This window comes from Sinohyriopsis cumingii, chromosome 1 (assembly GCF_028554795.1).
Source record: "Sinohyriopsis cumingii isolate HCF-2022 chromosome 1, ASM2855479v2, whole genome shotgun sequence".
In the NCBI taxonomy this organism is placed as follows: Eukaryota; Metazoa; Mollusca; class Bivalvia; order Unionida; family Unionidae; genus Sinohyriopsis; species Sinohyriopsis cumingii.
In genome coordinates, this window is record NC_142961.1 from 180,001,471 (window position 1) to 180,022,952 (window position 21,482).

Here is a 21,482-nt window from a genome sequence, read left to right on the forward strand (position 1 = left end):
ACTATCATTTTCAACTAGTTCCTGGTTTGATTGTTCATGCCAGAAGTAGAACTTTATGAGGATAAACACATAATGACATGTACATAAGAGATATAAGTAAAATAAGACTAGCAGTTTTAGCTTATTAATGAAGGGTATATGTACGGGGTGAAGACATTATCAATTTAAGAAAATTTATGATTGGGTTACATTACCAATCACATCAGAACTATACGTTTTGTACAAATTGAACATATCGGTAAAAACGTCTTGTACATAATCAACTATCGGATGTGTTACAATACCGAACGATACATTATCGATTACAAAATGGTATGACATGATTATGTGATTTGTTTTCTTATCAATTTTTTTTCAGAAAAAAAAAGACATTACAACCATTATTTTAGCGTCACAACATACCCCCCCCCCATATCGCTGTCTCTCTGACTGTATCATTAAAGAAAATGATTCAATGGAAAACTAAGATCTTCAACTGAGACCGAAATAGATCTATCACTGGGTAAATATGGAATTACAGCTACAACAACAATAACATATACAATAGCAACAGCAACAACACCAACAATAATATATATATATATATATATATATATATGACCATCTTTTATGCCAAGTTTGCCATGCATAATTAAGAGAACAACATATCTTTGAGATTTTAACACTATTGTAAGAAAATATCTCAGAGAAACCAGTGTATATATATATATAATCCAGTGGCGTGTTTTTTTCTCTGTTTTAAAGAATTTCACAACAACTGCAATTTACGGTTTCCATTCATTAAATGCACAATGGCTTATTACATATTTTAGATTTGTCTAGGGCAAAGCTCTCGACACAAAGTATAGTAATGGCTGGAGAAAGTGACGGAAACTCCCATCCATCAAGCTATAATTTAACTACACGAAAACCTAATTTGTCTAATACAAATCGTTAAACATCTTTTATATTATTTTAAGAGTTTTGACTGTGATCGTTTAGTGTACAGACGCAGAGCACAGCGTAACATAAAATTCTGGTAAAACCAACTAAAATGAGCCATTTGAATGGCAACACCTTGTTGTGTAATATCATACTGACGTATAACAGACCAAGATGTACCGGTTATATTACCATCAATATATAAATTTTGTGTTTAGTTTTAAATATGAAGACTAACATCTGAATGTACATCAATATCTGATGAGCACAATTTAAATGCAACCAGCAAAAACATAGATCTAAAACAACTTTGTATAGTCTGTAATAAATATGTAATTCCAAAAAAATACTGATTTGTTAAATGCTTACAAATGTCGTTACAACTATAAAACAGATATAGTTGAATAGTGGAAAAACGTTTCGGCTAAGGGAATTAAATCGTTTCTTTTTCTAGTACAAGTGTCCTCTTTCAAGGAGTCTAGCTGTTCCTGGGTAGGATTTGAAATAAAGTTCTCCATTTTAGATCACATTGTAAAAGCTTGTTGCTTTCACTATTGATTTCTAAAATGTGAAATAATAGCTGGGACTTTAAACATTTCCGAAACAAGGCGAATTTAAATTTCAAAAACAACGTTTCGAAACATTTGGATCCAGGACGATCCCCTAAGTATCTTTACCGAGTCCATGCTCTTAAAATATGTAATGAAAACCAAACTAATTCTAGGATCAGATAACAAGACCTAATAATAAAAGTTCTGAATAAAATTTAGTGGAAATCATAATTAAGTCCAACGCCTGTGACGGCCTGTATCTGTTTTTGTACCAACAGTCTTTTGCTAAACACTATAATATAAGTCCAGGTTTGAATTCATTATAAATCTCAGTGAACGGCTCTGTCCAAGAATATTATTTTCATGAGCACTCTGTATTTCCAGAGTAAAAAATAACTGAAATAATTTGAAGAAATATAGTCCAGCCCAAATGAACTTCTGGACACAACAATAATACAAATTGATTCCTCTAGATCTGAAAGCACGAAAGAATAATTTTTAACGTAACATGATTATATAGTCTTATGGCTAACCTCATGTCACAATTATCATTTGTTAACCAAAATTACCTAGTGTAAAATAACCTACTGCAAGGTTCATAATGGTTACAAAATAAAATCTTACTTGTAATTAGAAGTCTGTTACTAAACTTATAATTTAAATGTTTAGTAAATAACAGGCAGATCGGGCAACTCAAAAGGAATTTCCAAAGTTCAAGGCATAGATTGAGATGGACATTATTGACTTTAAAAAAAACAACACTAAATCAATAATTCAGCCCAGGTAGAAAATGAACTGAATTCTGGACAAGGTCAAGTCCAACATAGAATGTTACATTACAATAGCATGTACTGAAATACAAAATAAAATGTAACAAACAATGCAAATTAAATATCCATAACTGAGGTCACAGAGCATTGCGGATCGATGCGGATCGAAGAAAAGTATAGGTATATGATAGCCATTACTACAGGTAAAATATAAATATAAACGATCTAACATCGTGTCCAAACTGCATAAAGTTGATAGGAAGATGATGGTTCGTCTCAGAAACGGTGTGTATACCATTCGTTGTGTCTTTCATTTGTTGACAGATGATGCCTTTATAATGCATATAATCGTGTCCGGTGTGTTAAGCTTGGTCCCATCATTTCTGAGACACCATCGGAAAATTTTCTCAGTTTATTTTACTTTTCTTCAAAAAGATGAATAATGTGATTTTGCATATTCAGTCAAGAAATGTATGAAATGAACTACGTCTGAATCTTTGTTGCAGAATTCAATCACCATGCGAATACTGTTATTTATATTCTCGTCATTGATTTTCTCATTGATATAAAGTTTCCTTTTCTGGTTCTTCTTTTTAGGCTTCTTTCGGAATTGGCCTATTTTAAGATCTACGTTGAATCGCGCAAACATTTCAGATCTACTTAAGACATTGTTTCTGGCATCAGAAGTTAGAACTAAATCCAAAAATGCATCTTCTATACTGCCGTATTTCCAAACAAATATGCCGTGCTCTCGAAGCAGCATTCTTGCTTCATCCCAGTCCCCAAATGTTTTGACCTTATCTACTTTCTTTCTAAACAACTCGCTGTCTTCTTTAGGCAATATGTTTAATTTGCGTGATTTTAAAGGCAACTGTTCATTCATCTCTTTGATATATTTTATGTATAGTTTTTCAAAACTATCGTCCAATGCCCTCCATTTAGCTACATCAGGTAATATGTTCAAACGTTCTGCTTCCCCTCCTTCCTTATACATTCTCATTTTCAGACATTTAGCAATTTCGTCAACGTTATAGTCTTTCAATTCATCATCGTTCTTAAGCTCTGTAACTATTTTATCAATACATTTTTTCAGTTCTGTTTCAGTCAAATTAGTTGAATCTTCTAAAACTGCATCGGCATCCAAGAGAAATAAATGAAGTGTCATGGTATTTTCACAAAATGCGTGCCATCTGTCCTTTTCACCCTCGCCGCCTAGTTTCATTATGTACAATAAAGTAATCAGATCCTTCAGCTTACAAAGATCTCCTGAAGAGAAAGCGGTATTATGCAGATCCTTGTTTAAATCTGATACAAGATCAAAAATGCGTTTCGTGGAGTCCTCCTTTTCGGGATTTAACATATGTGAAAAAAGTGCTGTTGTGAAAATATGATCCGAGTCCCCTTCAACAAGAAGAACTCTTTTTGCGAAAAGCACATTTGCATACCTCTCATCGGCAATAAGACGAGGCATTTTTTCGCCCTGTTTGCGTATTGCCTCTCCAATCTTTAATATGCAGTGTTCTTCAATTGTACTTGTCCCTCTTTCAAAACACTTGCAAAATTTGAACGTGTGGGGAATCAATTTTGGTGAAAGTAAGGCAGAATTGTGAGACGTAATGATTATAATCTTATCCTTTTCTGCTGGTAGGACTATACTTTTCAGTCTCTGTATCATTTGGGGATGCATTCCCCTATCTGGTTCTTCTAGAAGAAGGGTTTGGAATTTGTTGCATGAAAGAAGGAGTGAAATGTGATATGCTTCCAAGATTCCTTCTGGAACTTGCAAAATACTGAATTCATGACCTCCGCCATTTTTCACAGTCAGTACACGTTTTCCGTTTACTTCTTTAAATTGAAAGTCAAAGGTTTCTCCACAAGTCAGAGTACCGAAGATTTTATTAGTTTTCAATTGATCATACATTCCCTTATTATCATCGAACCATTTTATTATTTGGCATCTGGTAGCAGCTGAAGCGTAATTTTTCACGCCGTCTCTTATGTTTGGGCTTTTCGACCATTGCACCTCTCCTATTGATCGCAAGCCGAAGGTAAAAACAATCTGTTCACTTAAGGCTGTTAGGATATTTTGAGTTGCACTACTGGAATCCTTTTCTTCTTCCGAACATGCCACAGAAGTTTCTGGCAAATTTTGATTCTGTCTTTTAATAATAATAGCAACATATCTCAGAACTGTGTCTATGGACTTCTTATCTGTGCTGAGCATGGTCTCTTTTAGATTCGTAATTAGAGGATCTTTCTCGTCTTCATTAATAAAGCATTGGACATTTTTTGCTGACTTTAAATTATCTCCTTTGGTAATAAGGTCCATACACACTTCATCTTTGCTGTCTCCTGTGCCAGTTTTTACCACAACCTGCGCATATCCACCATCTTCAACATATACAAATGATGTAAAAATCGTACCACCCTCTGTCAATGAAAATTCGCACACAACATATGCGTTCTTGTTTGGCAAAACAACATTCGTCGAAAATGTACAATTTAAACTGATGCCCAAACATCTTCTAACTGCTTCTAAAAACCCTGACTTTCCAGAACTATTTTCACCCATGAAAAGGTAAACTCCATCATGTTCAAAATTTAACAATTGATCCTCCTTAAACTTGACGAAATTTTTAAGTCTCACAGCACGAAGCATTGTTCTGTAATAGAGAGAATACAATTAATTTCAACAGGATGTAGTAGTTTCATCTTACTTTTTCAACTATATAAAAGTAATGACCTGTTGTTTTATGTGAGACATGTTATAAACTATGTTCTATGTGAGACATGTTATAAACTATGTTCTATGTGAGACATGTTATAAACTATGTTCTATGTGAGACATGTTATAAGCTATGTTCTATGTCAGACATGTTATAAACTATGTTCTATGAGAGACATGTTATAAGCTATGTTCTATGTCAGACATGTTATAAATTATGTTCTATGTCAGACATGTTATAAACAATGTTCTATGTCAGACATGTTATAAACTATCTAATGTCAATATTAATTAATGTGTTCCATCCTCAATACTTTACATTTGTGATTGACGAAAACGAATTACTTACATACTATACTTTCTATACAAAAATGAATCCGGAACTGTGGACCTCAATTTCTACAAATTCATATACCAGCTGCAATTTTTCTGCATCACCATGATTTAATAGCACATAGAATTGTAATAACAAATCTGGATTTATTTTTAAATCGGAGGTTTATTACAGCTTTATGCAAACGTTGTGAAACAGATATTATTGTCAACCTGTCTGATATTATAACATACTGTGCACGTAAGAAAGAGAGATCTAAATGTTACGATACCAGGACCTTTATATCTCATTTGATTATCATTTACCTAAGTCAAGACGATGAGTAAACAGTAAAATGTAGCAATACTTTTCTTTAAATATTAAATGCTGTATTTAGTCAATGTCCAGTGAAAAATAAAACATATGGCGTAGAAACGTTTTGGTTTATAAAAGGCTATTTTCTTTACCGATTTTGATTTTACTGGATATTGCATATTTAAAAAGTATATCTGTTTTAATGTAAGCGCTGCATTTTCCATTTAAAACAGGAAATACTTCCTATTAGTAGCTGCTTCTAAGATTTCCTGGTGAATTTGTACTGGGGCATGTGCATATCTTCCCTCCTTCTCTGACATTATCCTGGTCAAGGTTTCGTCAAAGAAAAACTACTTCTTTAGGTTCAATATTCGAGTTTCAAACATAAGCACGTTTCGAGGACAAGTCTCATCAAAGTGCATATGAATAGTACACGTAGGCCTTCAACGCATTACTGGGATTGCTATATGTCCATTGATATGAAGCATCGTGTCGACCGTTTTTCACTACGACAATGTACTCTTTTGTATCATACTGTACCATAGTGCATACGTGGTAGACTCAGTCCAACTCCATATAATGTGCCAGCTAATCTGCATCATGGGCAGAAAGAACGTCCTGACCTATTGCCGTAAAATGTACCGGCTAATCTGAGTAATAGGTAGAAAAAACAGTGTGAACCCTGAAATATCGTCTTAAGTTGTAGCAACTGATTTGGATATGGAAAGAAAGAAAGTGCATAACCAGTCCTGCCATTTTTAATGTACAACCTGATCTAGGCAATAAGAATAATGAACAGTATAGCTCAGAAAACTGTCATATAATGCTTAAGTTTATCTGTCTCAAAGTTGAAATAACAACGTCCTGCTGTTGTAGTTTGTAGTAGCTAACATGGGTCATAAGTAGAAATAACAGTGTAGACCCTGTCCTGACATCGTAAACTGTACTAGCCAATCTGGGTCATAAGTGGTGAAGAATATCGTTCACCGAATCCTGCCAGAGTATGATGTGCAAGTTGACTTGTGCCAGAAATCGAGAGGAGAACAACATGGATTTTGTTCCGATGTCTTATAATGTACCAGTTGATCTGGGTCATAAGAGGTAAGAACATATTAGACCATTATCTGTCTAAGCAAGATCCTAAATGTAGCAACCAGTTTTCGGTTTACTGTTATAAACGTCAAATGGATATAGAAATGTTGAATTTAGTAAAACCTGTATAGATAACAAAACACATGTATGTCGCAAGGTTTATGTTCTTTTCATTTATTTCATGGACGTCAGGGGTCAACAAAAAACCCATGACTTTCAGATCTCGCAGGCAAACCACGGTTATGTTTGTTTTGCTTTGTGTTGTTTTTATTTTTTGAGAGGAGTTAACGGCATTTCTAACACAGTATTGTTTAAGTATATTATGCCAAAGAAACGAGAGCTAAATGTCTTTCGCTAGGACATAAACAGGCAACCGACCTGCGATGGCCTGCTAGGGTATGGAACTGGCTACCCTTGTATTGCAAGTCCAGGACTCTACCAGCTCCTTTAACGAGGAGGCGCCGATCGTCATTTCTGAGACTAAGCGCATCTAGGGATTGCTCGAGATTGGCAAAATAACAGGAAAATACGGATTACATTCATGTATTATGTAAAAGCAAACTTATCTAAATATTCGTTTCTTCACAGGAACTGTGCACGTACAATGTATGTTTCCAGAATATTGACAGGAAAATCATTACAAAACGATTTATCTGTCAACATATTTATTGGTTTTGTGTCTATAAAAGCTTGTAAAGCGGCAACATTATTGTGTCAAGAAAATATGACCAATTTATTTCTTTTGTCCCGAAGGCCGAATGTAAACGTTGCTTGCGTGTGTGTTTGACAAGGTAGCTATAAGAGAGAAATAAAAAAATCAGAACATTTTTTTGAAAACAGATGCTATAAGCGTTTATTAGTAAGCAGAATCATGTTGGTCTATTGTATTGGCTGAAAGTGAATACTAATCCAGGGATATTGAAGCCCGACGGGTGGGTGGGTGGTCTGGCGAACATTCCTCGAGTTTCGTCCAAAAAAGTGCATAACTACACGCTCTTTATTGGCGTTCGGTACCCGATTTGGAACCAATAAAGTGCTGATTTCATTACCAAATTTTTTTTTATGTTAAGTAGATATACCAGAAAGACTGCAGGTACTAGCACATGATCTTGGCTGCTGCTAGGAAGCACTGAAAGAAGTGGAAAAAGATCACGCAGATAGGATTCTCACAAGAGGAAGAGTTGGCAAGTACACTTGTATAGGGTACGTGGAAGGAGTCATGGCAAAGTACGCTTGTTTTGCGCACTGCGTGAGTAAAACTGTGCAAACGAGAATCTACATGAATAAAAAAATGGAGAATATAAATATTATGTCCGAGGAGTGATAAAGTGGGTGACATAATAAGGGTAATTAATTCTATTTACAAAATTATAAGCGTATGTTGTAACAATTGACTGGAAATAGCCAATGCCAATAAGACCAGAGCGATATCCCGGGAATAGTACTGCAGCTTTCCCAAAGCCAGGTAAGAGTAGGTCGACGAGGGCATTTGGGCTTGGGGACCTCAATATCATGCCAGGGCACAAAATACTAGGCCGGCACCTTATCCTAAACAGTCGGATGAGAAATACCCACACCTCCGCCATCTTTGCCAACCACTCCACTGGTACAGAATGCTTTATCCACGTTAAGTTCATTACCTAAAGTTGGGCCAAGACGCAGGCGAGAGGACTGTGGTGCGCAATTTCGAACCGGCCAGGGTAGAGGCGAACAAGGGGAGGGGTATAGCAACAAAAATCACTTAAGAAACAAGGCGAAGGCTTCTTACCGATATTGACATTAAAATCATCTTTACTCACATTTCAAGTAAAACCACATTAACATAATTGATCACGAGATTCTGGATTATAAACAACCCATCAGAGGTTGATAGATCATTCATATTTGTTAAAGTATGTATGCATGTATGTATGTATCTATTTATCTAAGTATGTATGTATGTATGTATGTATGTATGTATGTATGTGTGTGTGTGTGTGTGTGTGTGTGTGATGTGTCGAATTTTGATCTACAGAAAATTTTAAAGTTGAATGCATTGAGCAATTAAAGTCCTATTGCAGTTAAGCCAGAAAAGTCTTTGTGAAGGGTCACTTCAACCTTTCTTCGTTCATCTCCCCCATGCCAGTGTAAACGTCAAAGGGACAGCATTAAGACCCAGTGAAATTGACCGGGGTATCTTAACACGGTCCTTAGAAGTAAACATTTGAGCTACCAACCCTAACTGCTTGGTAGGAACCTATGTCCACTTATCATATTTTCAAAGGGAAATTGTCACGCACTGTCATACACAGATTCTAAGCTGTCTAAACCTGAAGAAAGGAATTATTTCTTTGAGAAAGATTAGAGACCATCGCCGACGATTGGGTAGAATAAATTAGGGCGTACACTTTAGAACAATCTGACTTTAAAGTGACGACCCTAGTCGAAATTCTTTAGTCTCAAAATTTTCTAGAAGAGGAAACTTAGTTTCCATGCAGTGGAAAGCATAAAAGTGATTAGTGCCTTCCCTGTGAAATAAGGAAGGGACCAGGTGGTCGTCTTGTAAAAAGAAAGGCATGTTTAGTGCTAGGACGCACAAGTCCTGAAAGAAACAGCGACAAGGTACCCAATTTTAGTTTCACGTAATATTCTATTATTTGATTGTTTGTTTTATGCAAATGTGTTTGCTATGACTAGGTTTCCGTAGTATGTATCGTTTATTCAATTCATGGGAATGTGTTGATGCTAGAGATGATATGCAGTTTATTTTATTCAATTTCATGGAAAGTGTTGATAATATAATTGTTATTCAATTTAGCTTTTTAATTATACAGTTATTAGTTCAGTGGTAGAATTGATTGCAAATGTTCACATGTGTAGGATTTCATATGGTTATATGAAATAACTTCCTTTTGTTGTTAGGACGATGCAGATCATCGTGAGTTAACGATAATCACCTAATTATATCTAATTTTGTAATGCTTGGATAATCTTGCAGTTACGGAATGCCATGAGTTACATTTCTCTTGAATTTCATGCAGTACTAATTGAACATGTAGTAGCATATGTAAAATAATACGGTAATCATTGGTAGAAGTTTACGTGGTAATTTAAGACCTACCGCTGGAAAGCGAGGTCAATGTCCTACCGTACTAAGTCAGAATTTACACGGTGTGTGGACAGAACATGCTCTGAATAAAATTAAGTGAAATGTATGAATCTCTAAATAGTGGGTATACAGAATTATGGGGTAAATTTATCCTTTAAGGTACAGCCTTCCGAGAGCAAGACGAGACAGTCCGAAGACAGGAATACAGAGAAAAGAAAGAAAGAAGGACGAGGTCAGAATAAAAGGACCAGGAAATCCATGAAGGGGCGGGATATAGAATTTAGGAAGGATGAACTAGGAGACGTTGATATGCGGTCAAAATGCATGAAGGCGATGCAATGGATCGTGGACATTGCGCTCTTTTCACCTCTCGTTATGATGATGTAATAAATCCAAATTGGACAGACCTGTTAAATTCTATTTGTATAATCTAACTTGAATTGGAATTGTCGTTATTAATTTGTTCTGATTATATTTGTTATTTTCTTGTAAAAAAGGGGGCTCGTATTGTATATTTCTTCCCAGTATTCTTGCTAAGTTCTCTGTTGAAATTCCAATCTTCTTTCACTCCCGCCGGACTATAATATCGAGGGAAGTCATTCTCTGTATAACGCCAGCCAAACCGAATTAACCACCCCTCTTACTAAGTAGACAACGTTAAAAAGTGGATCATTTTGAACTGTGTGAGTGACAGAGGCTGAGTAGGATATTGGATAGAAATTGGAATACCATAGCAGTTTTAAATTTGGTCATTGGTTAAGCAAGAAATTATGAGAGTGAAACGAGTCAATATCTGTGCATTTTGTAGTTAGTGCATGCCATTGTTTGATATTTCTTTAATGTACGTTATGATATTGTATGAAATTAAGATTCCGTATCCAAATTGCTATGACAGAGTGGTCGTTGTCTGAACTAAAAGTAATTCAGAAAAAAATACTGCCTTTAGTTACTATTGCAGGAAGAGATAATTCAGGAAGTTCCGAGGGATTAATTGCACGTTGTTGGTGCGAGCAAATTGAATTTAGAGTGAAATTCAGAATTTTATACTGCCAAACGCTGTTAGGTTGCATTAGTGTAATTGAAGTAAGTCCGTAAAGTTAAAACTTTATCTGGATTAGAATACGGATAAGTATTCTTAAGGAATGTGTTCTTGCAAGGCAGTAAGAATTAATAGATACTTAAGATAAGTAAATTGGTTGGTGATACTAAAATGACAACTGATAGGCTGTTGGTCGAAAAGTTTAAATCTCTTGGTAGAGATGAATTAGATTATGAAGGGATCCAATTAGCGAAATTTGTCGAGCGGAAAGAACAGAAAGCTTAGGAAAAAGAAAGAGAAATAGAAATCGAGTTAGCCAGATTGCAGGCAGAAGAAAGAGCCAGGGAGAGAGAACATATATCAGCCATGGAGAGACTAGGGATTAAAGCGGAATCTAGGAGTAGTGAAGAACTGAACGAACATTCAGGACCCACAAGCAAAAGATCAGAGGATAGCCGCATCATCCAGATATCAATGATGATGTTTAACGACTGAGAAGACATCATCGATAATTTTTTAACTCAGTTTGAGAAGTTAGCTTTACTACATCATATACCCAAGGAGCTGCAAAGGATGTCTATTATAATATGGCACCGACTGAAGCAAATGATTACGACGCTCTCAAGAAAGCGCTCTTAAGTCACTACGAGCTGTCGGCTGAAAGTTTTCGCAAACACACGCGCAATTTCATGCTCGTTTACATGTGCTTTTCGATAAATGGATTAAAATGACAGGCATCGCGCTCACTTAAGAAAGTATACGGGAAGAGATCTTGAAAGAACATGTCTCCAGTACGTATTGGAAAGACCTGATCGTATTCTTAGCGGAGCGTGATTTCGCTACCTTAGAAGATATCAGTGTGATGGCGGAGCGATATGAGAATGTACACTCCCGTCCAACTCCTGGGGTGGCAGGGACTTACCCAGTGCCACTGATCTTAGAAGAGCTAACGGATTGACACCTCATAAGCTGAATGGTCAAAATGGTGGGAAGCCAGGGGCTGATAATCCCAGCCGTGATCAGTTCCGTGGCACATAAAAGACCCAAGGGGTAGATAAGGCTGAAGTGCTATGCTACGGCTGCAACAAACCTAGCCATATTCTCAAAGACTACAGGAAATATCGTCCCACCATAAATGCAGTGACATCAGGCACTGGTAGAAGGTGTAAACCAGTAGAATATATCAACAGCTACGGTAAATGGAGAGAAGGCTACCGTGTTGTATGACACCGGATGTAGTTATCCAGCCTTGGTGGATAGCAAATTTGTCAAATCTGCAGATTATACAGATGAGACAGTGGAAGTCCAATTTGATAATAGGACTAAAGATTCTCTCCCAGTTGTCTACATCGACCTTGTTTCGCCGAACGTGAAAGGACGAATTGAAGCGGCTTGCTTGTCTGGATTGTCGCACGGCGTAATTCTAGGATGTAGGAATGTGTTGCCACATGAGAGTTTACTTGGTAGTCACATGGGCGTAGCAAAGACGTGAGATAGGTTAGTGAGGGAATTCTACTGGCCAGGTGTGTATGGGGATGTAAGGAGGTTTTGCCTATCGCGTGACAGGTGGCAGCGGGTGGTACCTAAGACCTCACATCTCCCAGTGCCTCCAGGAACCAACCCTCTGATTGATGAACATGAGGGTGGCGATGGAGCTTGTGTCGGAAAGTGGTAATCGTTATGTGTTAACGATTGTCGATTATGCTACCCGATACCCAGAGGCCGTTGCGTTCCAGAACATTGATTTAGTTACGGTGGCTGAGGCTTTGTTAGGAGTTTGGTCCAGAGTTGGTGTACCTGAAAGGATACTAACGGACCAAGGGACGCAGTTTGTTAGCCAGGTGATGGAAGAAGTGAACCTGGTACTCTCCATTAGGCACCTGACTACTACTCCGTATCACCCGCATTGTAATGGTCTAGTAGAGCGTTTCAATGCGACGTTGAAGCAAGCTCTGAAGAAGTTGTGCGAAGGTCGACCCAAGGGCTGGGATCGATACCTTCCCGCGATATTTTTCGCGTACCGCGAAGTACCCCAAGCTAGTCTAGGATTTTCACCTTTCGAACTAGTTTATGGGAGGACAGTTTAAGGACCCATGGCTGTATCGAAACAGTTGTGGACGGATGAAAAGGCATCCGAGGAGGTACGAAAAACGTATCAGTATGTTGTTGATCTCCGTAACAAACTGGAGGAAGTTTGTAACTTGACCCAGAAGAATCTCTGTGACGCACGGGGACGTCAAGCCAAGTACAACAACAAGAAGGCGATGGGACGTGGGTGACAAGGTGTTGTTGTTGTTACCATTGGAGCACAACAAACTCTAAGTATCCTGTAGGGGTCCGTTCGTTGTAACGGAAAAGAAGGGTGGACAGAACTACCGTGTCCGGGTAGGAGATAAAGAGAAGTTGTACCACGTTAACCTTCTTAAACGCTATCGTGAAAGGGAGACACCCACTGAATTCGTGGTTGCTACAGTTGTAACTGAAGAACCCGACGACAACGGAGGAGTGGCGAAAGTACTTTCTAGTTGTCCTGTGACGAAGGTTAAAACCTACGTCGACGCCGTCCTTGACGTAACGTTAACGTCAGAACAACGTGAGGAGGTGGAGAAGATACTCCACGACTACTCGTGTCTTGACAGAAAAATCAGGCATGTCGGATTTGGAAGAGTTCAGTTTGAAGCTGTTGAATGAAACGCCAGTGAAATCGAAACCCTATCCACTACCTCATGTGAAGTTAGAAACTGTATGGGATGAAATTAGAACTACGCTTGACTTAGGGGTCATTGGACCAGCCGAATCTGCATATAGTTCACCGGTTATTTTGGTCCAGAAAAAGGATGGTGATCACTGCTTTTGTGTCGACTATCGAGAATTAAACAGGATCACCGAAGTCCAGGTCGAAATGTTACCGGATCCGAGTCCATATTTACCGGAGTAACCAACGCCAAATATTTCTCTAAAATAGACTTGTCCATGGGCTATTGGCAAATTCCAGTTCGCAAGGAAGACCGTCCAAAACTTGCCTTTGCAACACCAGATGGGACATACCAATGGGCAGTCATACCGTTCGGAGTCCAGAAAGCACCCAGCATTTTCAGCCGAATGATGAGGAAATTGCTAGAACCTTTAAGAGGGACCGGAGTTTCAAATTTCATGGACGATTTGTTATTGGCGACACCTACTTGAAAAGAACACGTGGTCTTACTCAGAAAAGTACTGGGACGACGAAGACAGACAGGGCTCACTGCCCGACCGTCTAAATGTCACATCGGATTTTGGAGACTGTCTTATCTAGGACACACACTCAGTAAAGCTACATTAACACCAGACAGTACTAAGTCGATCAACTTCGGAACGCCGCACGTCCGACTACGAAGACGGAGGTGCAATCTTGTTTAGGACTTGCAGGTTATTATCGTAATTATGTCGCAAACTTCATCGCTATTTCTAGTCCGTTGATTGACTTGACACGAAATAAGGCTCTTACGAAGGTTATTTGAACATACGCTTGTGAAAGAACATTTCAGACGCTGAAGGATAGGTTGACATCAAACGCCGTAGTGAGACTACCGGACCTGACAAAGGACTTTGTCTTACAGGGATCTTGGTGCAGTTTTACTGCAGGAACAGGACGGGAACTTATTTTTATGCTGTGTATGGTAGCAGAAAGTTATCGCCAGCAGAGCGTAATTATTATGTTACCGAACGGGAATGCCTAGCTTATGTCTTTGGAATCTCTAAATTCTAGCGCTATCTGTATGGGCGAAAGTTTGTTCTGGAAACTGACCACCAACCACTTGCATTTTCCACAGGGTACAGTACTGTCTCGGACATACTATTAAATTTCGAAAGGACTCAATGCCGACCCGTCCATGTTAAATTCCCCTATGAACTCATCGACACTTTTGAAACATAGATTTCCATATTGTCCCATACCTTCTGCCATTATTATATTTCTATCGGTCACAATATTGTCATCATTTTGCATGTCAGCAGCTAACATTAATTTCAATAGGGTCCCATACTGGTGTTCGTCTTAGATTAGGTTCATAATGACCCCTGTAAATGCTGTTGATCTATCGGGTGAAATTATCTTGGTAAAGCCATGGTTGTGAACTTCAAAATGCTTCATAACTCGCCAGGAAGATATTGAATACTTACCGGTTGGCGAATATGAAGCGACTGACAAGCTTTAATATGAAAACTCTTTTGGTTTTGATGGATTATTTAATATTGTTTAATAGGTTACTTGTATTATTGGACATGTTATATTAGCATGTCAAATTTTGAGTCAGCGGTGTAGGGGCCCCGAGTGGCCGAGTGGTCTAAAGCTCTCTCCGTTACGGATCACTGCCATCTCACTTCTGTCTGCGTTGGTTCGAGTCTATGATTCGGCCAATGTGGGTATGTGAGAAAGCTTGCCAGTAGCTTCTCGTAGGTCGGTGGTTCTTTCCGGGGTTTTCCCGAGTTCTTCCTCCACCATTAATACTGGCCGCCATGCATAGCCTATCGTGTGCTGAAAAATGGCGTTAAACCCCACAACAACAACAACAACGACTCAGCGGTGGGTTAAATAAACAGAGTTAACTGCTTGCAGTGAAGTATAAGGTGAAAGAAATGACCTCGTAATGCTCCTAAATATGATAAGATTTATGACTTGGTATTTTACCTGTGATCAGGTAAAACTTTTTTTTTTATATCTCAACTGACAAAGACAATCATATATGTGAAACTCGACCATATCTTTCATGGTCTGTCGAAGAACAATATGCAAATATTAAAATAACACTTAACATTATTTAAAATAACCTTTAAACTGCTTTGTAAATATGTTTTATAAAAGTTTCTATACTTAATGTATAGGAAGCTGAGAATACGATTTCATTTCAAAGTAAATTTCATAACCCACAAAACGGAGAGGGAAGGGTGGTTGGTCGAATCACTCCCATTATCTACATAATGTTATAGAATTTAATATACATTTTTGAAGGATGTTTTTTATCTTTAGAAAAACACACTTGTATAGAGCTGATTCATTAACTCAACATTGGCACTTAGTCATATTCATCCCTCTGGTACGCTGTTCTCTTGGTCATAATATGGAAAATGTTAATCTATTATCTTGTATCTCGGCATGGCAAAGCCTAGCCTACTGGTATAGTCAGCAATGGTCCTAGGGTATCTCCCTATTACTCCGGGGATGGCCTGTGAGTGATAACTTACAACATTTCATGCCACCCAACATCACCCCCCCCCAAATGACATGTACACTTACTTAGTATAACGAGGGGATAAAGGTATACATCCATGCCATGCATACTTTGAAAGCAATTGAGATTCCCATCCTAAAACTAGTATATACTTTCATCGCATGAAAACGTCAAGTCACTTGGATAGCGAACGTTTTTCCACCGGCGCTGTATGTGCCTCGTTGGTACTGCCCCTTGGTTTTGTGCAACCTATGTTTCAAGTCTTCGATTCATATTTAATACCTGTCAAATTACGTAAATTTTACTCCATAATTCGTTTACTCGGTAATATTGTTCCACTTCGAGTATGAAATGTGCCTTATTTTAAAGGATATCCTCAGCATATTTTACCAAAATAATTTGTGCACACCTTCTAAGCCAAAAAAGATAATTTTTTTCCCGGGTAAAATTTAACTAGGGTACCTACTCAGTAATTATATTTCAAGCAACTCCCGATCTTTCTTTGCACATATACAATGAAGATATACATATGTAGTGCACAGTGCATGGCAAAATGCCAGAAGTTCTATATATTCAACTATTCCATGTATCGCCCGATAAACGAAATCGATAAGAGGTACATTTTTAACAGACACTTACACGTACTTTGTTTTCTATTGCACAATAGTACACAGTTGTGACAACGCCCTGCATTGAACAAAAACAGATACTACTCAAAATGAATGATACCGTTTCGTCTACGTGAAGTAAGGCGCACAAGATATTTGTTCATTTGTTTTCTTTAGAAACATTGAATTAATTACAGATCAGGCACCATTTACACGAAACTCTTCAATTTCAGTCTAAATACAAACGAAAATAGATTTTGTTTTTATAATTCATAACATTTACAAATATTTTTGTAAAATTATTATTAATACATAAGAACCCATTACACAAAAAAACACAAATTTTACTCATTACAATAAAGCAGGTCTATTATTGTTAAGTTATAAAAACAAAAAAAATTTGAATGAAGAAATTACTCTGGAGAAAGTTATCTGTGGATAGAGGGCTGCCTGGCACCCACTTCTCATTTTTGTCTGGTTTATGTTTATATATATATATATATATATATATATATATATATATATATATATATATATATATATATATATATGTGTGTGTGTGTGTGTGTGTGTGTGTGTGTGTGTGTGACCAGCAGATTTGACTGAAGTATTTATTTTTCAAAATCAAGAAAAATAAAACCATTGGACCCAGTACCATGTACATTATACCCGTGCTTCTTTGAAAATAACATTAACATCGATCCAGCTACAAGGTTCAAGATACAAACTGTCTCTTACGATATACTTTGTGGGATCTCTGTTAGAAAACTAGCATGTGTGTCAAAGGAATTTGTGTATGATGTATCAAAAAGAGTCAAGACTAACGATACCGTTGCGACGGTATCAAATTATCGCTGCAACCGAACATTTGGTTGATGTTGTTTACACTAGTATCACTGTAATAGTATTAATATGTGTCTGGTATCACTGTAACAGTATTAATATTTGTCTGGTATCACTGTAACGGTATTAATATGTGTCTGGTATCACTGTAACGGTATTAATATTTGTCTGGTATGACTGTAACGGTATTAATATTTGTCTGGTATCACTGTAACGGTATTAATATGTGTCTGGTATCACTGTAACAGTATTAATATTTGTCTGGTATGATTGTAACGGTATTAATATTTGTCTGGTATCACTGTAACGGTATTAATATTTGTCTGGTATCACGGTAACTGTATTAATATTTGTCCGAGCGGTATCCGTTATTGATGAAACTATATTCAGCTGACTGTTATACCAACCCAGAAACACCGTCACACAAGTGTATGAATTTCGCTGTAAAGATGTGTAAAGATCCTCTTTAAACGAGATCGGTATTAAAAAATATAGATGGATTGACACAATTTACTTGTTAACGATAATTGGATACCAAATCAGGCATAGATCACCTGCCTAAGTTGGCCATATGTTGCAGTCTTGTACAAATCAATCCATCCTGTGTGAAGATCTGACAGCGACCGCATAGGAGTCATGTTCTGGTGACCTTTGAATTACCCAGTGGAAATCTAGCTTTAGGAAATTTGAAAGTGAAATCGTTCGGCAGATTTTGATGCTCTTCACTTATATAATCCCCCAACGCGAAGATAAAAGACTTCATCTGACTGGTTGATTAAATCTGCGAATATGGTAATATTATCGGTCACTAGAACATGACCCTGAACTCTTCACGTTAGACAGTGGAGATCTGGTTTTAATTCGATTGCGAACAAATCATTTGATATCTATGGCTTAATACCGATGATGCGCAAGCCTGCAGCCGATTCACTAAACTCAGCAAGTGTACTCGTACTCAGATCTTTATAGCTTGCAATAAATAAACTAACTGAAAGAAATATGAAAACGTTTCGATTACTCCGCCTGTTAAATAGGCGCATTTTATTTTATTTTAAAATCTATCAAAAAATGTAATTTTAGTGCTCAAGTTAAGAGGTTCCGCGAATGCCGGGCTTGATCTTCTTCTGGCCGTAAGCTTTTGTATCTGTTGAAAACAAGATTGGTACACTACTCCTATGGCGTTTCGGCAGAAAACGAAGAAAATGACCCAGCTAATATACTGACCATAAGTCTTCCCCTGAATATATGCAAGGGAATGTTAATAACCCTATCTCATAATGCCATATGCAAGGGAATGTTAATAACCCTATCTCATAATGCCATATGCAAGGGAATGTTAATCTCCTAGCACCGTCTACGTAGCAAGGATATCGAAGAGAGAAAATGGCCTCTTATATTAAAGTAACGATTTTCCGCCATGCAAAATATTAAGATATGAAATCTTATCTCACTCTTTGAGTGTTATGTTATCCACCGTACCTAAAAGCATGGAATTATCAGTCTTCCTTGGTGTACTCTACAGTTTGGTAATTCTGGATTCTGGTACCAAGGTTCCAAATTCGAAAGCCGGTGGCAAATACTGGAGTTTTCGTTCAGCTAGTCTTGCATAATCGGTTGGCATGATGCTTAATAGAATGCTTACAAAAACGGCCAAAGGATAACATACATTGCAGGCCACGACACATCCTGACCAAGATATTATTACGTCCTATAGTGTTTGAGAATAGTAGGAGTTTGTACTGCTGCAGAAGTAACCCTATAACGAGGTGAACTCCCCTGCCCATATTATTCAATGACTGAGGATATGTATGTATGTATGTATGTATCTCTCTCTCTCTCTCTCTCTGTTGCAGATAACCACCATTTATCCTGTTTGACAAGAGATAGGTACACCGATTATTGTATCTTTAAACACTTAAGAGAGAGACCGGATGCTTGTTTTGTCTGGAGGAAATAGTAAAGGGGTACTCAATGACGTCATTCTGAGCAATACGAAATGTTATGCAAATATCTAACACAGATATGGTGAGCGCTATTGCCTGCAAAACGTTGTTTCAACTTTCTGCCATTGTTATTCTATCCACTGGTACATACAAAATACTATTGCAACTTTGTATCCGACTTAAACCTATTACTGATCCCAACAGAACTGTTTACAATTCTGCATCGGAAGTTTTCTGAGTAATGGTGTGAACACAAAATTTTGTATGAAGGAAAACAACTGAAAATTTGTATCATTGTAACGAAGCGACCTAATCTAATGTACAGTCTCAAAGATTTGGGGCTTATAATTTTACGTTCGCTAATTAATGAATGATGCGCATCATGTTAATCAATCAGTACGTGCGTACGTATTTCATAATCTATATTTATATTAAGGTCGTCAATGGAAAGATATATATATATATATATATATATATATATATATATATATATATATATATATATATTCTTAAAGAGAGAAATGGCAGGCTTTTCGTATTGATTTCGCTAATAAAGCTGTATATTAAGATAAGAATAAAGAAAAGCATATATTTTAACCAGTAGGATTGATATAATTTTCGCACAAGTTATATTCATATTTAAATGTACTGCATGTGTATACATGTTTACCTGATGTTTTGGCGAAATCGATGTCTCCCAACGATGTGGCTTATTAACTTACATTGATTTATCTATCGATAATACAGTATTTCTTCCTCATGCTCTTTTTTCCACTTCATCCTGTACTTTTTTCATTGAAGCATTCCAAACAGCTGTATATATACTTACATTGGCCAACATGTTATATATTCACCGCTAATCATAAAATAAGAAATATACGCACACATGCATGTGCATGATAACTGATATATATTGAACAGGTATACATCATACAATTATACCTGCATATACATGCGCATGATAAGTGATAGCCATAGAATATATTGGTGTATCGTGACTTGGCAATTTAATCTCTTATCAGCAAAGCTATAGTCCCCTAGAGTAATATATGTATAAAGGTATATTTTGTACTTGTTTGATATGTACGAGATGACTTCTGCTTACTCTGTATGCATGTGTGTGTAACGAAATGTACATTGTTTTAGTGAAATATGCTCTTATTCTTGAATATTCCACTAAAATCGGTCTACCATTCTGGTCGGCCATCTATGAGGTCTAGTTGACTGTGCTTTGGAGTGGACACATTTATGTTTACAGGGACATCTTTCGGTCAGTTTTAAAATAGGTGACACAAATATCCTTTAAAAGTAATGTGTTATTTATCTCCTTAAAAAATATTTTGTTACCTTTACCAACAACGTTGACCATTTAGCCATGTGGTCAAAGATTAAGAATAGGAGGTTTTATTTGTTTGGTTGTTTCTTTAAAATAAATACCAGGGCTTTATTAATCAGGCAGGTGACCGAACTTTGTATGCTTTTCTGATGGACACAGACAAAACCATATTTTAAAGACCCGAGTCACTTAATTGATCTTCAACGGAGAAAACCATTAATTACATCTCTTTTACTAGCCATGACTGTCATTTTATCTTCACTTTCATGTCAAGATGTGAGAAAGACCAGCTAAGCGTCATACGATTGAATTGTCATTAGTTATATGAGCCACTTGGGAAACGTGTCATTACGACTTAAGATTTACATGCGGAAGCCATTTAGCGGGCACAAAGAGACTAATAATGTTTGTAACAAGATAACCGGGTGGGATTTCGGATTTACAGCAGAACACTTTTGATGGTGATACAAATACAATGTTTAATGACGAATGACTTGAATGAGAAAAGAATTATGATTGATACGTGTGCATAATATCCAAATATTGGTTGTTGTTGTTGTAGGGTTTGACGCCATTTTTCAGCATACGATAGGCTATACATGGCGGCCAGTATTAATGGTGGAGGAAGAACCCGGGAAAACCTCGGAAAGAACCAGCGACCCACGAGAAGCTACTGGCAAGCTTTCTCACATACCCACATTGGCTGAATTCGAGACTCGAACCCACGC

General features: G+C 37.2%; 1 protein-coding gene across 1 annotated transcript; it reads right to left on the bottom strand.

The window, feature by feature from the left end:
* Positions 1-223: 223 nt before the first annotated feature.
* On the bottom strand, positions 224-20,309 carry LOC149808485 (uncharacterized). The gene is made up of 2 exons (XM_089950737.1): positions 20,089-20,309; positions 224-4,905 (listed from the first exon to the last, which is right to left on the bottom strand). The coding sequence occupies exon 2, from the start codon at positions 4,899-4,901 to the stop codon at positions 2,670-2,672; it is 2,232 nt and encodes a 743-aa protein (XP_089806863.1). The 5' UTR covers positions 4,902-4,905; positions 20,089-20,309; the 3' UTR covers positions 224-2,669.
* Between the last annotated feature and the right edge of the window lie 1,173 nt (positions 20,310-21,482).

What these genes read in the sequence shown, in the direction of transcription:
- LOC149808485 (XM_089950737.1), bottom strand. Translation starts at nt 4,901, where the DNA reads ATGCTTCGTGCTGTGAGACTTAAAAATTTCGTCAAGTTTAAGGAGGAT.